The sequence below is a fragment of the Pieris rapae genome, chromosome 4 (genome assembly GCF_905147795.1).
Source record: "Pieris rapae chromosome 4, ilPieRapa1.1, whole genome shotgun sequence".
Lineage (NCBI taxonomy): Eukaryota > Metazoa > Arthropoda > Insecta > Lepidoptera > Pieridae > Pieris > Pieris rapae.
In genome coordinates, this window is record NC_059512.1 from 4,592,953 (window position 1) to 4,611,951 (window position 18,999).

The 18,999-nt window shown below is 30.2% G+C and overlaps 3 protein-coding genes across 4 annotated transcripts; 1 reads left to right on the top strand and 2 right to left on the bottom strand.

Annotated features, from left to right (window-relative positions):
- Nucleotides 1–2,702: 2,702 nt before the first annotated feature.
- Nucleotides 2,703–8,639, bottom strand: LOC110992842 (AP-2 complex subunit mu). Of its 2 annotated transcripts, none has more exons than XM_022258824.2 (11): nt 8,482–8,639; nt 8,158–8,343; nt 7,864–8,026; nt 7,434–7,549; nt 7,226–7,328; nt 6,970–7,092; nt 6,365–6,524; nt 5,339–5,572; nt 4,685–4,823; nt 4,116–4,227; nt 2,703–3,334 (listed from the first exon to the last, which is right to left on the bottom strand). In XM_022258824.2, the coding sequence occupies exons 2-10, from the start codon at nt 8,332–8,334 to the stop codon at nt 4,120–4,122; spliced, it is 1,323 nt and encodes a 440-aa protein (XP_022114516.1). In that variant the 5' UTR covers nt 8,335–8,343; nt 8,482–8,639; the 3' UTR covers nt 2,703–3,334; nt 4,116–4,119. The 2 variants fall into 2 exon arrangements, with proteins under 2 accessions (XP_022114516.1, XP_022114508.1); XM_022258816.2 differs by having other exon boundaries at nt 6,365–6,536.
- A 258-nt stretch (nt 8,640–8,897) lies between these two features.
- Nucleotides 8,898–14,668, top strand: LOC110993059 (CTD nuclear envelope phosphatase 1 homolog). The gene is made up of 7 exons (XM_022259146.2): nt 8,898–9,168; nt 9,253–9,319; nt 10,207–10,397; nt 10,623–10,735; nt 11,860–11,975; nt 12,435–12,590; nt 12,828–14,668. The coding sequence occupies exons 1-6, from the start codon at nt 9,070–9,072 to the stop codon at nt 12,578–12,580; spliced, it is 732 nt and encodes a 243-aa protein (XP_022114838.1). The 5' UTR covers nt 8,898–9,069; the 3' UTR covers nt 12,581–12,590; nt 12,828–14,668.
- Nucleotides 14,669–17,128: 2,460 nt separating this feature from the next.
- LOC110993051 (mRNA-decapping enzyme 1B) lies at nt 17,129–18,753 on the bottom strand. The gene has a single exon (XM_022259132.2). It carries the CDS (start codon nt 18,591–18,593, stop codon nt 17,322–17,324), a length of 1,272 nt encoding a protein of 423 aa, XP_022114824.2. The 5' UTR covers nt 18,594–18,753; the 3' UTR covers nt 17,129–17,321.
- Between the last annotated feature and the right edge of the window lie 246 nt (nt 18,754–18,999).

An 18,999-nucleotide genomic window follows, 5' to 3' on the forward strand; every position in this document is an offset into this window, starting at 1 on the left:
ACGCCCTTTTGCTTTATCTTCTCTTTGACTGTTTATTTTAAAATATTTTATACCTATAATGACTGTACTTTATTTGTAATAATAGACGGATCATAAACTTGGAGACTAATAATATTTTCAGTGGAGTATTTGAATTATATTAATCAACTTTGTAAGTTGAAATTAAATTAAAAATTTACTTCCTGTAACCGCTCGGGAATGCGTACTAATTATTTGAGATATAGTCGGGTAAATTTATGTGTGTTTACAAAGTAACTAGAATCAAGAGTTTCCGCTCAGGGACACGAAAGATGTCTAAGGGAGACTCTGCAATGTACTCTTAATATTTTTATGTTTTTCGTTTAACGGATACAAAGTCATCAATCATTTGTAATTATCGAAAAACCGACTACGTTTCGGTTTATAATTTCCAATTAATTTTATACGGGATGGCGTCGAAACAAATGTGTCTGGGATAGATAGAAACAGTCACCAGCCCCGGGACCTCACCAGGATAACTATTTAATAATATCTCGATTCATATGATTTTAATATATAAACAATTAAAAATATATAACTCAGACATTATATTTTAAAAGCTAAAATGCTACAGAAAATATTTCCTTAAAATGTTAATCTAACAAGAATTGTAGTTTTATTTCGTAGCACCAACCAATTCAACGAAAGCAACGATGTTAGTTAACGACTTAAATATTCTGAATAACTCAAGCTTATTTTGGAAATGTTTAGTTATAATGTAGCTGAATTATTTTAGTCACTTTACTTAACTCAAAAATCTTCAATTTAGTAAAAAAATAGTGAGTATTATAATAAAGCCAAGGTCATATCTCTATTAAATTATGAATAGGGTTATAAAATATTACACATAATTTAAACGATTGGTTCCAATCCTGCCATATTCAAACTCACTAACATCTGGGTATATCCAAATATTAATTTCGAAGATTTGAATACTATAAATGTTTAATGTAAATGGGTCTTTACGTCAAAGAGACCGCTAGATTAATTATTTAGGGTGCGAGTGAAGGCTGTTTTTGTCTTGCACAAGTTCTGGGCACTTGTCGTATACACGATATCTTCTTTGTTCTTAAAGTAATTTAGGTTTGGGAAAAATATTTTGCGATTGATAGACCAATATATACGCTATAAATATAGGGAGGTATAGCATCATGGACGGTATAGTATAATGAAAATTAACGCCAGTGAAATTGCGAGCTAATTTTACGTAAAGTTAAAGCAACATCTTAAAAAGGTCGTAAATGCAATCAAGAAATTCTTTGATCATCTCTGATCACGACTCAACAATCTTATTATTTTTCCTGGAACAGGATGCAAACTGGTAGGAGACTGATCTGATGTATGTGTGTATGGGACACCGCCGCCCATGGACATGCAAATTGCCAGAAGGCTTCAAGTGCATTGCCAGCATAAGAATAGACACAGAATTTTCTTGAAAGACCATAAATCGAATTGGTTACTTTAGTGGGCAGATAATTGCACATTGGTGGTGCGCGGTAATAACTGCCTTAAGAAACGTTTAGTTGTGGAAAGATGATCGTTGAGGTGACACGGATGGTATTTAGTATTCTGCCTTTTCGTCCGATGATGAAATGCAGCTGCAGGTATTAATCCAACTCCTCTGAACCGCATAAAGTAAAAGATGCAGAGAAACCCCATATTTCTATATATAACCAACCAGGCCTGGTGGCGGACAATGTAAGAAGAATATAATTTATGGAAACGTAGCATAGAAAATTTATGAATCAACTTACAATTACTCAGTAATAATTAATACGAATTTCGTTTCTGAATCTCAGGCTTAGTTTTAAACAATACATTAAGCCTGCTCTAGGCATAACCATTTATCAATGGCTTAGGCTCCGTGTCTTTCAATCTTAAACGATTTTAAAACAAATGCTGACTTTCGACAATATAATACGCGAAATAGAACTAATTTCAATGTACGATCAACCAGGCTCCAGAAGATAAACCACTCCTTATATGGATATATATATTTATATTTGTTTTTATAACAAACTCCCATGCGAAATTAGAGAATTATTACTAATTACTTTGAAAGCCCTCGTTAAAAGTAATTAATTGATAAAGAATTTGGCGATTGAAAAGAGTGGCGAAAAGTTTGTTCCCAGTTCTTCATGACCGCTCTACGCCCCTGACTTGCGAACTGGTAGTAAATGTGAATTTACAATTAATTTAATTTTTTTTGTCGTTCATATGTGTACTTGTTCACCTAGATGAATAAATATATTTTGTTTCTTTTGTTTGTTTAAACAATTATTTTCGCTGGAAAAGTCAGGGTGGTACTAATTTACGGCTCATCCGTATAATGCCTAACTTTAAAAGTAACAGAACTATCATTCCTCTATTTCACTACAGGATATTTAAAGAGGTAAAATTAAGTGACATAATAAAAGATGAAATATTTTTAAACGTTTATTGTACATAACACGTAAGACATGGTACACCAAGCTTTCTCTAACATACATATTCTACATACCTTGAACTTTAAACATCTATTTCTTACATTATCGAACGGCAATCGTTATATATACAATTGCATATATTATAATAATAATACCTAGCGTCTTTTGATTCATGCCCATAATTGTAAAATTAATTAAATATCCTCGAAATTTGTATGAAATATCTTCGCATCTCCTTTGTGGAGAGACTTCAAAGCAATTTAAATTGCCATAATAGAAAGTTCATATTCAAACGCTTGTATTAAAGATTGCCGATCAATAATATTTCAATATATCCAACATGCATAGGAAATCTGTGTAAAGAACAGTTGCCAAAATTCGCTAAGTGATTCGCAATTTCTAAATAACTCTAAGTAATATATTATAATCTTGATATATGAACTTATACATATTTATGCAAAGCAGATGCCGCATATTTATTTAGAACAGTTGACAACATCTCGTAGCAATTATAAATGTTTAGGCGTACGTCCTTTCACATATATAATACTACCTAAATAATAATCGAAATATTTAAACATATACAAGTTCCAAATAAAATCTATGAGGGAATGATGTTATGTAACTTAAACAATAAAGTAACTAATAGAACTAAGTTAAAAATAATTTTATTTTTTTAAATATGATAATACGAAACTCTTATTGAGATTCCAAGAAAATTTGAATTTCAAAATTTTTAGTCTAAGCGATACAATTCATCTTAATTTTTAATACATTTTATTCTTCTAATATGTTCCAGCATACCTTCAATGAGCAATAAAAGAAAATTCATAATAAAAATCTCATACATTCTGTAACATTACAGAAATGGGCTATTTAGTACCGGAAATCTGAAAAAAAAATCACAATAAACATACTATAAGTACAGTTAAACCCGTTTAACATTAACTTTAGCATATATTACGTCCATGAAGGCATAAAGAACGCTTTCATCTAGAATTTCTTTTAATATCACTAGAAATGCTAGAATAGATTCAGTATTTGACTAACCGACTTCAAAAAAATACATTTGAAACTAGATAGTTTTAGTATTACAATTTAGGCTTTCAAGCACGTGTACTGAAATTCGTACGCATATTCCACAATTTTTCAAAAACTTAAGTTGTATCAAGACCTCTTTTTATTCCAAGTATACAGGCTCAGGGAATAGTTCAAATTTCATATAAATCGCAGCAGCAGTCTTTGAGATATCCGCTAGTACACTAAGTCAGTTTTATTTTTATAAATTACTTGTTACTTGTTGATTCAATAACATAGTCCTAATTAATATTATATTAATAAGTGTATTCGTTATGCCGGTGATTAACAATAAAATAATGGATCTCAGTTGGTTTAAGGGAGCATTCAAGTATTACGTCACGCAATTTTTGGAGATTCTTGAAACCCCCCCCCCCTGGCCCTTATGTAACGCGCCGTAACGTTTTTCTTTACCCAATAGTAAAACGTTTCGTTATATACCTAAAAGTTACCATTTATGTAGTGTAAAGTATCGGAAAATCCATTCTAACCATCCCCGTAAAAAAAATTCGTTACATAATACTTGAAGGTTCCCCAAGCTGTTTTTTTAAAAGTTATAATAAGTACAAAATATTGTCATCGTTGAAGGCTTACATATTCAACATCTTGTTTCATAGAGACCGGATCGTCCAATGTACCGCACCCATTTAATCACGTCGTGGTCGGAGTAGTTCAACTTTGACTCGTACACTTTCAAGTAACGGACCTAAAATAACATTTTTTATATATCAGCCACGTGGATTTCAAATCCAAGCATTTAGTCAGGATTTTGTTTGTTTTATTTTAAAAGATTTTCTATTTCATTTAATAGTATTAATGTTTGAATATGAATTCTCTTTTGCTAATGTATTTTGCTTTCAATATTAAAACTTGCTGTAAAAAAATTATAGTAAAATAAATCAATCAAAAAACTATAATCTAAGTCAAAAATTAAAGTGCCGCTGGATTATTTTTATTACATTAACAAAAATTGCGATCTCATGTATGCCATTACAAATAATTAAATGAGAAAGACTGTGTGACCAATCAAGGCTTATAGTAAAATTGATAAAAATGGACAACAGACTAAACTTGTCCTCTATATATTTCACACTTTAAAAGAAAACACATCCAAAATTTAACCTGCCAAGTCTTAATAATTTTTTTAAATATAAAATCATTACCTTGAATCCCGAAGGAGCGAATGGAACTTCAAAGCCCATGGAAATAGGCGGGCGGGTCCATTTCTTCTTAGTATCGGTCTCTAGTAACTCTATCTCAGCCGACAGCTGAGTCTCTTTCATCCCAGCCATTCGCTTGATCCTGAAAATATATTATTTTTAATTCATTCTAAACTTGGCGTAGCTTAGTAAGTTTTAAGAAGAAGATTTTGGTAGAAAAATATTATATTGAATCAATAATACAAAATAAAATATGAGTTGATTAAGCAATTTTAATTACTTACTAACTATTCCCAACTTTACTGTAAATTTCCGTTATACATACATATTAGTATAAGTTATACTTGGACATCAATAAACTTGGATTGTGTTGTGTAAAAAGTTTTTTTTTATAGAACAAGGGGCAAACAGGCAGGAGGCTCACCTGATGTTAAGTGATACCGCCGCCCATTGACACTCACAATGCCAGAGGGCTCGCGAGTGCGTTTTCGGCCTTTAAAGATTGGTTTTAGAGTAAAACCACAGCTGTCATTTCGTAGCAAACGATACTGTTACTTACTAAGTAATTGTGTATAAACAAATGAACACACAAATAAATTAACAGATTCCTATGAAATTTGAAATTCATGGGACAGATAACATTAATAATTTACTCACTTCCATACAATAGCATTCTCTGATGACTTATACTTGGCTTTCCCTTTTAAACAAATCAACTGCACTCCACTTGTATTAAGCGGTGTTGGGATCTTCACTTCAATCTTCTGTCCTAGGAGGGATGGCTTGAAGTTAGACTTGAGGACAACTTTCACCTCCATCTTGGTACGTCCCACCTCTCGGACTAAAGGAATCACACGGAAGGGCAGTGATATGTCTTTAGTGGTTCGGTATCTGAAATAAACATTATTTATCGAATCTAAATTACTCTTCTACTTAACAGTACGAATCCAACTCTTATATATATTAATAACAATGAATACTGATCTTAATAGCTACAAATCGGTAATCTTAAATAATTGAATGAAGTATGCCATATGACATTTGTGTAAGGTAAGTTCCAGGAAGTTAAGAAAATGCTAAGGGTAAAGTAGAATGGGGCTGTTCAAGTATTATGTAAGCGCTATAGGAGGGAGGGGGGTCTTGTTTTTTTTTATTTGGTGATTACGTCAACAGTAATAATTTACTTTTATATACATTGTGTATACTTGAAAACATAATGCATTTTTGATGATTCCTACACAAAATTGATATGCTTATGTACAACTTTTGAGAGCTCTGCTTATTTTTGCTGATAAGAGAAGGGGGGTGGGATAAAATGCAGTAAATCCAATTGTGTAATACTTGAACGGCCCCAATACCCTGAATAGTAATGTACAAGCTAGAGCCAATAAGATGAATTCATGAACCAGAAGCATTTGGTTAATGCTGGTTTTTTAAACTAATTGAAAACAAATTTTCTCCTGGCAGAAATCAGAATTATCAATATATAATTAATATTGTATGTTTTTATTTTTCAAAGCAAATAATTTTCGAATAATTTACTGAACAAAATTTTAGAAATTGGTACTCATTTTGTAAGAAATCATTTTGACTTTTATCTATACTTAAATAATTTATGTTTATCAGTTCAAAAATTGCAAAGATTCTGCTAAATACATTTCTATACAACCTATGGATACTAACCTCATAAGCTCAAATTCTCCATCGGGTGGTATGAAAGAAATGGAATGTTCCGTTTCAAACTTGCTAAGCTTGACACACTGATGGAATTGGCAGTCATCAATTACCACCACTGGCTTGCCAGACCTGGCTCCCTCACTGTCCGTGTTTCCGGATATACCTCCTGAAAATGTATCAGTAAAAAAAAATTTAATTAGTTACAAGCTGAATAAAAATTTTAACTTAATTTCATCTAAATTAATTTACTATACGACATAATATGTATTATAAATAAAATGGGCATTTTAAGTTACAAAGATAAAATATTTAAAAAAAAACAAATATTGTAAATTAAATAAATTGTAACAAAAATGTAGGTATTCTTGCAGATTGTAATTGAAATAATAATAAATAAGTTTGTCAGACATAAAGCCAAATTGATTTTACCTGATGAAAGTTTAATTATTAAAATTAAAATACAAAAACATACAATAACAAACATATGAATAGTACAGCATCTGCTTAACAATCCAACAGAACCACTTGTTATTGTATTTGTAAAAATGTATATGTTTTTATTTTAATAACATAAAAAGTATTCTTTATAATCTACATAAAAATCCACTCACCATTCCCTTTTCCTTTAGCTTCCATAACAATTTTGTCATTAATACCAAACTTGCACTCAGGCATACCAGAAAGGTAGGATTTCATAACTACCTTTCCAGCTACATGGGCAGATAGCACTTGACCTGTAATTGGATACTATGTTGTATAAACATGAAAGTTACACAGTAAAAATAAATCTATCATTTAATACTTAACAAATTATACAAACTATAACATTTTTGCTTCTTAAATTTATTATCTTAACATTAAAGTTACCTTGTGGTGACATAAGCAAATTAACATATTCTAATACATCAAGGAAGAGTTCATTTCTCCGGTACTTGATACCTTCTCTTCTCCAACCTATCTGTCCAGTAACCTAAAACAGAATGAGAACTTTAAGGCTAGCTATTAATAGTTCATTGTCATATAATTTTATCTTTAAAATTATAAAATATTCTAAGTTAAAAACAAAAAAAATTACTTGGGAAGTAATTTGGGCCTGTTCTTCTTTGGAAGCCGACTTTATCCCTTGTTGAGTTATAAATGTCTTCAGCACTCCTGTATCTGAATTCTGAGGATATCCAAAATCAAGGATTTCTGTAATAATGATATTCCATCTCATTTAATCAGTTAATATATTCAATTTTGAAAGAACCTCTTTCTTTAAAATTTTATCCTTATCAAGAAAGTATAATTGAAATGTATTGGTATTAAAATTCAATATGTTTTTTACATACAATTGTCATACTAGTGAGCACTAAGTCTCATCAAAATCTTACTTTATTTATACTCCATAAGGTTATACAACATTTAATTCTACCTACAATAGTAGGTAGATGAATAAATGGCATTGTTACAAATTATGCTTTTAAAATAATTATCTTTATTTTTATTGTTAACAATGTATTTACCATCAAGTAATTCATAGATGAGGACAAAGTTGTTTTTAATGTTCTCTTCAGAAATTTTGCCAAAGTATGACTGCATAACATCAATGATCTTCAGCAGAAACTCAAATACCATTGCTGCGTTCACATTTTGCTTTGTAACTGCAGCTAACCAGATGTTTGCTCTCTAAAATGAATGGAAGGAATACATATTATAACTAAGCATCCTAGCATCCTATTAGATTTGAAATATATATCATAAATATATTACATAAAGCTGTTCTCTTTCTTTTACCTTCTCAAGTAGAATGAACTTACTTTTATGTGGAAAAACGAAGTACGTGCAATGTTCGTAACAGGAGATCGCACTTGCTGTCGTGCATGAATCACATTTACCCTAAATGCATCGACTGCATTACGCCCAATATCATCTCTGTACACTCTTGATATTAGCACCTCCCCCTTATGATTATACACGAATAATCCCCCGATCATCTTCAAGGACTGAAACAATTAAACAATAGTACTCACATATACAGCCTTAGTATACCAACCAGCACTTGGCAATCAATAAGCAAGGTATGAGCTAACGATACCCTACATACAGTTAGTCGGTGAAATTAGTAGATTTAATATACTTACGATTTGTGCATGAAACTAGATAGATTAGATTTCTAACTTCTGTAATATCAGTGTATATAGAGAAATGGTCATTGTTCGCCACCTAACAAAATAAATTTAAAGTTTTATCTTTAGTCGTATGTAATATGTATCCGCCCCCAAAATGAAATTAGGAGATGTCATAAAAGTCATATTTTTTTTACAAGATTGTATGTCAATTATCAAATTCTCAATAAATGAGGATTTTAATTTTTAGTAATCCAGAAAAAGCATCGGTAAAGTACTTTTCTGAATTATAACATATATTTAATATCTAGTGTTGTAATGTAACAATGTAAGAAATAAAACTGGTTGAAAACAAAAACATTTAAAAAATCTTGACATCATTGTACCATAGACCAAATGATATGTGGACAACCGACAAGTGAAATATTTCATTTTGTCAATGGTATATGACTTGGGTCGATTATGTCATGGCGGGTTAGATGTTTTCGGCATTGAATTTCCTGGAATTTGTTTTGAATTTCTCTGTCAATGATCTCGCATGCTTCGCTGTTTATTAATGTCAGCGTTAGTCATAAAAATATAAATATTTCGTAAACTATTCAAATGCTGAAACAATTGCAAATGGGCCTTCGCGCGTTCATGCTCCTCGCCTCTAAAGTATGGAGTTGTTTTTGTTACATGTTTAGAAAGCAGTACCGAGCGGTAAATATAAACTAATTGTGCTTCAAATTGTGTGTTTAATAATAATTACGTGTATATTGTCTCACGTGGTGATTAATTTTACAGTTGGCTCAGTATCAATCTGTCAAATATGAGATATACCCACTTTCTCCAGTATCTAGACACAGGCTGAGTAAGTATTTTGTACAATTTATATTATTATCATTTCTCATATCAATATCAGTTGCCCTTGAAAGAAAACTTACTGGGTGAAATATTATCATTTCATTATATGCAGCTATTACCCTAAGTAACCAAGCCATAGAAACCAACTGTATTGCATGTACCAAACCAGAACTCTGTACAATATAACATTGTTTTCCTAATTAAAGAATGCCTCATCAGCAGATTGGGATGAGATTATTGGTTAAAAGCAAATATTTTGGATGTCATAATCATAATTGATAAACTTAAAAGTAGATAAGATTAAGGTGTGAACTTTTAAATTGCTTAGTTATTGTATATGTCAGATGATTTTTTATAAGCTGTAAAAACTAAAATTTGTAAGAACTAATGGGACCACTTTATTCAAGCTAAAAACAGTGGTTTGATGAATTCCTTAGGTTCTACAAAGGATTTTAAAAACAACAGCTTAGAGTTGTTTCATTTATTTCTTTTAAGTTTTATATAAGATTACTTTATATTGTAATTGATTTCTTTCTTCAATAATATTTTTTTTAATGTTTACAATTATATTAAACAGTAATTTTGATGAAACTGTTATGAATACCAATAGTAGTGTTTCAATAGTATAGTATAGTATGTTATATAGTTATATTGTAAAACAATTTGCGTTATAATATATAAATGTATCTTTTTCTATCAAAGTTACCAATGTTATAGCATATCTACAATAATGCTAACTAGAATTTAATAATTAATTATTTCCAGTAATAAATTAAATTTTTAATAGTAATAAAAAAAATGTTTGTTTAGTTTGGTCTCTGTAGCATTACTATTTCATCTTTTCATCATTAACAAATTTGAAGTGGTAGCATAAAACACACATAAATTTTTCAGGTTTAGTCAAGAGAAAAATGTTGGTACTGGACTTGGATGAGACCTTAATACACTCTCACCATGATGCAATGCTGCGGCCAACAGTAAAGCCTGGCACCCCACCTGATTTTGTACTCAAAGTTACTATAGATAAGCATCCAGTGAGATTTTTTGTTCACAAAAGACCACATGTTGACTATTTCTTGGATATAGTAAGTACTCTTTATTACACAACTATGTCTAGTGTATGAGCTATTAACTTCTATTATAAAAAAAATATATTCCTGTATTCTATACTGCTGCTTGTTCACGCTTTTTGCTAACAATGTTTGAACATATATATATAACAATAATAATTATGTTACACCATGTAATAATGTCTATTTAATCCAATTTATTTGGGCATTGTTAAATTTAGTTGTTTTAAATATCTTCAGGTATCACAATGGTACGAGCTGGTAGTGTTCACTGCGTCTATGGAGATATACGGTGCTGCTGTTGCCGACAAATTGGATAATGGAAGAGGAATTCTGCGGCGGCGATTTTACAGGTAACTACACAATTAATTATTAAGATATTTTTAAATAAAATCAATGAATTTAAAAGAAATAAATGTAAATTGTAAGGTGTTTACCCTTAATTGCTCTTAAGAAATTAACTACCTTTTTACAAAGAGTATGTGTATCAGACTACGTTCTTTGCAATAATAGAGAATTTTATAGTAGGTATATTTAATTATATAACACCAACAAGGAAAAAAAATTGTCGACTTTCTCACGGCAATTGCAATTTACTATCAAATCTTGTATTATTTTAATTATTCTATCACAGTTGCAATGAGTGATAAATGTTTCTGTTTTCTTGATAAGGATAATAGAAATGATAATAACATTTGTTGCGGAAATTGAATGATAAAATACTTCACATTTTACTTTTTTTTTAATAAGCTAATTTCCGTTCTGTTCTTTTTACGTCATTGGAAATAAATATATTTAATTTATCATTGTTTAAAAAAATATATATTTTGTTTAGTTGATGTTGAAAAGTATATCTTTTTACAAATTTCCAGTCCCTCCTAGTTTCTATGAGATCGTCAATGTTCTGATCTTAATCAGATTGAGTTGCTTAAACATTTATCAGACCTAACGCTTACAAATCATCATCAAAATTGTTTTATTTAGTAAATCGTTAACTTTTATCAGTTTAGTAATATTGTTTGTTGGTCGGCTTCTCAAATACTAGTTGTTAGGATTTAGGGGAATTACATTAGTTAATTTCGTTGTACATTATATGGTTCTTAATCTTTGAAGTTAAATAAGTACTGTAACGCGATAATGAGTACCAAATAACTTTGCCTTTCAGAATGTATATCTTTATCTCCAACCACAGTATCATATATATAATATCAATAAATAATAATGCACTTGCGTTGTAACCATTCATGGTTGTCAAAATCAATTATCGGTATTTGTTTTATTTGACATACTTGGTATGTCTATACATTACAAACAATGTGAATTTTTCTGTCTAAGACATGCAGGGTGTTTGTTATCCACGTCGTATGTGCATGTGTTACAAGCGTATAGAAATAAAATTCTCAAGGCTATTTTCGATTATTTCTAAGTCGGAACTCTTTATATCGTTTTATTTATTAAAAATGTTTATAATTTCCAGACAACATTGCACGCCGGAACACGGCTCGTACACGAAGAACTTGTCATCGATATGCGATGATCTTAACAGGGTATTCATTCTGGACAATTCTCCCGGCGCTTACCGGGATTTTCCAGGTATATTTTAGTGTGTTGCGAATAAGTATTGTATAATTGTGGATTAGATAAAAAATGACAAACAATTTCTTTTGCTGGAAATTCATTAAAACCAAAAGTTCAACCATATTTGGTATTTACATTTTCAATAGAAACAGATCCACAGTACACAATATTTTTTAATGTTTTACTAATAGTATATATGTTAATTGTTGATTTTATATTTTAAAAATATTTTTTTTTTTCGTTATTTTAGGTATGTATACATTTTGTTTTGATCATTATTATATTATAATAATAATAAAGTGCATTTAATTTCCAATCATAACAAAAAGATAATATATAGATTATATTTTTTACAATAATAAACATTATTTTATTTATCATGTTGTATGTCCTATATCTTAGCTAAATTCACTACCGTCGATCGGTACCCCATTATTATATGACGTATTCATAATTTCAACTATATTTTTTTAGATAATGCTATCCCAATAAAGTCGTGGTTCTCGGACCCCCTGGACGTGGCGTTGTTGAATCTTTTGCCAGTTCTCGATGCGTTGCGTTTCACGCATGACGTGCGCTCAGTGTTGTCGAGAAACCTGCACTTACACCGCCTATGGTAGCACCTGCTCGGTGAGTAATACTTTATTAGAACAATGTTAGTATAGAATATCCATAGATCATATTTATTACACATTTTCAGAAAAGTTTTTGATTATTGTATAGAGAATGCTGTTTCTAAATATAGATTAAAAATAATAATTTCGTTTTTAAGGCAAGATATTGTGTAGTTTTTATAAGGAAACAGTTTTTTTAAATTCTCATGTATTCAGTTTGAAAAATATTCTAAATTTTTTGTTTTCTTTTCAGATATTAACCAGCGTTTTGTACAAATTTAGGGAGTGAATGCGCTTCCAGAACCTATTTATTATTTTTTTTCACTTGTTAGAAACCAACAGCGCTTCTATTCAAATATACATATAGAAATAATCTAGTGGAATAATTTTTTAAGTTTTGTTTTAAATAAACAGTGATTAGTGTAATATAGGACTGAATTTTCCTACGTTTGTAGGGGAGGGTAGTTTCAAAAACACCCTTGTCGTTTTAGGTCTCTTTCACTCACCTTCATGGAATGAGACGGCAATATTTTAAGTTTTTTTTATCGGACTGTTTTTAAATTCGTAGTGATTGTAAGTTTTTCAATTCATGACAAAAAATGTGTGGATATCCTGCAAAATGTGGTAGTACGTACGGATATATGTTTTGTTTTAATTGCGATATTGTTAAGTGTTATCGGTAGTTAGATAAATAATTATTTGATTTCCCTGTCTTAAAAAAATTGAATCGTTTATATAATAATTATCTGTTAATATATTCGATAACTGATTCTAAAAATCCGAATAAATTTACTCATGCCATATTTTCTCTTTTTTGAGCTTGAGTAAAATAGATATATATAGTTTTAAACATTAAATATTTATATCGCAATTAAAATCGACTATCTGTGGAGATACTTATTACTTTTGATTAACGAGGACCTTTCTATAGACCTTTTGAAAGATCTATCGATTCTTTATACTTTAGGAAAAGTAATTTTTTTATATCAATTTCATAAAGTTATTCGTTGATGTAAAATTATAGTTAATCAAGGATTTTAAGCGTTTTCTTAAATTAAGAATGAAGTTTAGAGGGATTTGTTTTAAGGAAATTGTGGCATTTCACTTAAACTAAGTTGCAAATCACAGGCACATTATGATGTTAAGAGCTAAATAAAGAACAATCAACAAGGCCCTGGTCAAAATTCAAAGACTAATCTTGTCTTGACTAAGTGTCATCTGTCAAAATTCTATGACTATTTCACATATTGTCTGACGATGGGTATGGTCCTCCATGCGTCATGGTGTGCCGTGAATAAAGACAATAGTGGTATACTACGTAAACTATGTACAAATTTAAACCGAATCAGTTGAGTAGTTTCGTTTCGTTAACAACGCTTTTTTGACAAACTTTCATACGACTTCCGTGTACTTCTAAAGTTAGAACTATTTTAAAATTTTGTCTATTAGCTTGACAGCTCAAACCACAGATTGCAAAGCATCACAATTTAAATAACTACTTGAATTTGCAACGGAACATTAATCCTACTGTAAATATACAATGCGTAGGTAACCCAAAAAAATTGTAATTTTTCGTGGTTATAAAAAGCGTTGTTGATAAACATAGATGTTATAATGTCTGTTACCTTTATAATGTCTGAAACGTGAGAATAGAGGGTGTCGGTAAATCATTAGTAATGTTTTCAAATCTCTTTATAAAATTAATAATGACTAAAGTGTAAAGAACTTAACTGTTTGGTTATTATTTCTATATTACACACCTTGAGGGGGCACCTCCTATGAATTACGGCATTCAATATATATTAGGAAGTTTTGGATTAAACTATTTTGTTTGAATTTGTTATATGAAACTTATCAGTTATTAGTTTCCATGAACGAATGTCCCACGGGCGTATATAAAAATTTGGTTTTTGGTACGTTTATGTAAACTATAACAAATGTTTAGATATTATGCATTTGTGTTGTCAAAACTTGAGATTGTGAATACATAACGAAACCATTGAAGAATCATACCAGTTAATGTCGTAATTCGTTCGAATATCCTAGGAAGCTAAATTTAAGGTTCCATAGACAAATAAACTAATTTTGAAATTACATCTGTTTTTGCCTGGATGTTAGACCGTAATCCAATATATAAAATAATAGAATTAAATTCAGGAAATCTGGTGCTAAAATATATAGCAATTGATTATGATATTAAATTGTATTATGAGATTTGAAATCATATACTAATGTTCAGTTCAAACCAAATATACGAATAGTTTATATCTAATGAATTTAGGAAAATATACTTTAATTTTAAAGTAATGTTCTTGTTTCTATAGCAATTAGTATCGGCCAGCATTGTAGTTTAATATAAGTGTACCTAATAATAAATATTTAGGTTTTTTATATTAACTCCTAACCCTTGCATAGTTGATATAATTTCCATATTTGGTTTATAACATTATGTTAATATTTTCCTATAAAGTAACATGTTTTGTAAAGCGCTTTTTAAGTAGATTTAGTTATGCATTTGGATTTTGTGAAAAAATTATTGAGTTTTGAATGCTAGATTGGTTTATATTTCTTTCAAATCCAGTACCATAGTCTTTCTTTCCTTGGAGATGGACTTGCGTAAACGCGTATGTTATACGGATTACTTGTGGAGTAATTATTAACGAAACTTGTGTTGCAATACTTTGTAGGCGAGAGTTCATAATGAAACACATGATGCCGATGTAGGCGTCCGAACCAATATAGATTTTAAGTTCTTTATTATTTTGGTGAATAGGTAAGGACGTCTTCTAATAATACTATCAAAGATAACTGTACATCTGAGCTTCTTGACATGAACTGTTAAGTATCCGCACTAAAAGTAGTTAACCAGTTTTTAATTTGTAAATATTTTTCCTTTAGCATATCAAATAACACTGTTATATACAGGGTGAGTAACAAAAGTGAGATTAATTTGCCCGTTGAGAACCTATTGATGGTAAATTTTAAACACTAGCGATAGAACTGAACTCTTACAAATGTACCTATATGAATATAGGATATGAAAACGCATATGTTGTAAATAGCAGTTTCATACATAAAAGTTTGGTGAATTGACAAAATTTTTGATATATTAGATTCATATGTATCTGAGACCACTGCCTTTTACGTTTGAAAGTTTAACTTTTATGTCTTGAAAGCTATGAAAATGTCCCAACCACAATATATTAATAATGTGTAATTTTCTATTACTTTTCATTTTATATTATAAAAAAATAAAGTTAGTTTTCAATAACAGTGTATTCAAAGGTCAACCAAGTTAATAGTCACTATTTATTTCAATTTGTTGATAATAAATGTTGTTAAGATAACCTAAATTACAAGAAGCTAATGTGTTACATATTGTGGTTGATCAGGATAACTTCTATTGATTCTCTGAAATAGCTTGTTGTCATTGTAAGTAGACAAGTGGAGTAATTATTAATTTTGTTCAACATAATACCAAGTCTAAACTGGTTGTTCAAAGTTCAAAGCTATTTGTATAATAATTAAAAATCGATTTAAAACCTTAAAATTTTATTCTATCCATATTATTTATTTTGGTATATCATACCACCAAGCAAGAATGATCACTAAATTGTGTATTTTCTGACTGCCTGTATATTAAAAGAGCTTTGCAGGGGGTTATTGCATTATTAATTGGAAATGTTATTTCTTAACAATAACATTATAAAATGACAATATTTGGTTCGGCATTTAAATCTGTTGCTAAAATTCTGTGAAAATAAGCTAATTTTGCTTTGGAACTATTTAATTTGAGATTGTATTGGCAAATAATATATTTAAAAAAACTGGGACATTTTTTATAAATCTAATTAGGAGCATATACAAAAATATAAAATTCGAACAGTCTTCAAGGTATTTTGTTACTGTCAAAGATGGATCTGAGTAGTATGAAACCCTAATAAATAATTTTATAGATGCTCCTTCACATGTTAGTCAAATTAAAAAATAATGTTTTAGAGTATAACAAAAAAATCAAGTAAATAAGAGTGAAAAGTTCTGCATTTTATTCCTATCCAATAAATAGGAAATAAGTTAGTAATGCATGAAAAACTATAGCTTCAATTATTTCTATCTGGTTTATTAAATGGATTTAAACTTTCATTTAGAAAAATACAATACTCAAATGTCTAAAACAAGTCTAAGAAATAAAGGAAGTTTTTCAATTGTCACAAAAAGTAAATGTTATAAAGGTTTTCTTATATTTATAAGAATAATATGTCACACAACTGTAAATGATTGGAGAAACTAGAAAGCAAAATAATAGTTTTGTTGCTAGAATTAAAGAAATATGGTTTAGTTTAAAATATAACAAAGGATTTTAATTCCTTAGAGAAATTACTCTAGCAAATAATTGTAGCAGTTAAATCGTTCCAAACATGCACTTGGTTACAACATATGTTATGCAACTTTAAAGTCACATGAAGTTTCTAAGCACAGATCTGCATTGTAGCTTAACTATATAAAGCCAGTAAATAAATGATAATATCACAAAAAACTTTTCATCATTAATAATGACTTGTCCGAATAGAAATGTTGCAATACTAAAATTAATTCTGTACAGTGTCACAGTCGATGGGTTTAAACTTATTAAAAAATTGTTCAACCAATTTACTACATTACTAATGGATCTACACAACATTTTAGAGAATTCAATCTTCAAATTACAACTGTACATTATTGTATCCTGATAAGTTTGTAAGAAATTTTATGAAACTGAAAAGGCTTTTTCTGAAAAAGATTTTACATAAGCTTCATGTAACTTATTTACAAAGTCAGAGTCATGTTTAAGTAAATAATTAAAAGCTTGAAGAAGTTGATTCCTTGTTAAATGTTCTGGTGAAGATTGAACTTCACAGCTTGTAGTAGCTGTAAACATTGTTGGTGGCATCAATGCAGGCTTAGGCTGATTAGGAAAAGGATTCATTATAGGGGTCATCCCTAAATCCTCTAATTTAGCACTATTGTATGGGGTCACATGAACAATTTCTGACTGGTTCAAATATGTTGCTAGAGGCGATGAAGGCTTTGGAGATGATATATTCATTAGATTTAATTCACTCTCCAGGGGGTTAGGACAATTAATATCACCCTCAATATGCTGTAAATTTTTTAATTTTGGTGTCCTTAGTTGGTTCTGTTTATCCATTGGAGTTGACTTTAACTGAAATCCAGTCTGACTCATCATTGGATCTATAGAATTATTACCATTAATTGTATGTCCTTCTTGTGGTGTAACAGACCTTTGTTGTTTTTCAATATGTTCAACCGAATGGGCTGGGTTGCTCATCAGCCGCTGCAGCAACATAGGCGTCTCTCTAGCATCATTTGGCCGTGGCCCAAATATACCAGGAGATGGAAGGGATGACACAGAAGGCATTTGTACTGCTGCTCCACTTCCAGCCTTAGCAAAGAAATCCATTACACTTTGTGATGTCATGTCAGGTGGTCTAGGAACTGCAGACTCAGGTTTATTTGAAATCACACCTTTATTTGAATTGAAGTCATCTTGCGCTTTACTGAGCATAGTGAATATGTCAACGGGAGCACTTGCGGGTGGTGGTGCAGTGTATGCTGTTGACTGCGGAATTTCATTTGGTCCTTTCATAGAATCTTTTACCAAGGAATTCAGTTTTGTTGCTACCCTTACACATTCCTCTTTATCATAAAACCATATTCCATAAATACGACACTTCGCATTTCTATACAAAAGAAATGGTTCCTTTAGTTGCAGTTCAATACCTTTTGATACAGGTTCAACTAAATTACTAGTATTCAACCTGTTCATTATAACTAAACTATGGTAAGGCTCTCCATTTCTGGAGTACACAAACAAAGCACCTTCAATGTTGGTCTTTTCCCATTCGTTTTCTTCAAAAGTATAAAGTGCGACGTGCGTCGCACTATCTATTATTTCTTTTGCATATGGGTCTGCCCGTTTCAATGCCGCAAAATTCATGCGAAGACCTGTATCTGCCATTTTATTACGTACTAATTGAGATATTTCCTACGCAACGAACAATTATCACCATCACAGCAAAATGACAAGTATAAAATCGCCATATTGAATTGTTTCATAGAGTATAATAAGTAAAAATCTACCATGGAATAGAGAAGCCACTTGCAATAAAATTTGACAAATTCTAATGTCTTTTAAGTTCAGCCCCTAAACTGAAACAACAATACGTATTATATAATAGTAATGAGTAGTGACATCCATGAAATGTTTGTCAATTACCATATTTGAATACATATATTATTAATTTATTTAAATTGTATTGATCTTTAAAATATAAATACCATTTGAATTTCATAACCTAACCTGAATCAACATAAGAATAAAAGTATACTTTATTAATGTTCATTAGAGTTCCAGCATTTCAACA

Excerpts from the sequence above, each read along its gene's own strand:
- LOC110993059 (XM_022259146.2), top strand. The coding sequence starts at position 9,070 with ATGCTGAAACAATTGCAAATGGGCCTTCGCGCGTTCATGCTCCTCGCC. Across the intron at positions 9,169-9,252 it reads TTAGAAAGCAGTACCGAGCG|TTGGCTCAGTATCAATCTGT; the intron begins GTAAATATAAAC and ends TTAATTTTACAG. Across the intron at positions 10,736-11,859 it reads CTGCGGCGGCGATTTTACAG|ACAACATTGCACGCCGGAAC; the intron begins GTAACTACACAA and ends TATAATTTCCAG.
- LOC110993051 (XM_022259132.2), bottom strand. The coding sequence starts at position 18,593 with ATGGCAGATACAGGTCTTCGCATGAATTTTGCGGCATTGAAACGGGCA.
- LOC110992842 (XM_022258816.2), bottom strand. The coding sequence starts at position 8,334 with ATGATCGGGGGATTATTCGTGTATAATCATAAGGGGGAGGTGCTAATA. Across the intron at positions 7,093-7,225 it reads TTTGCTTATGTCACCACAAG|GTCAAGTGCTATCTGCCCAT; the intron begins GTAACTTTAATG and ends ATCCAATTACAG. Across the intron at positions 4,824-5,338 it reads GAGAATGCTATTGTATGGAA|GATCAAGCGAATGGCTGGGA; the intron begins GTGAGTAAATTA and ends ATATATTTTCAG.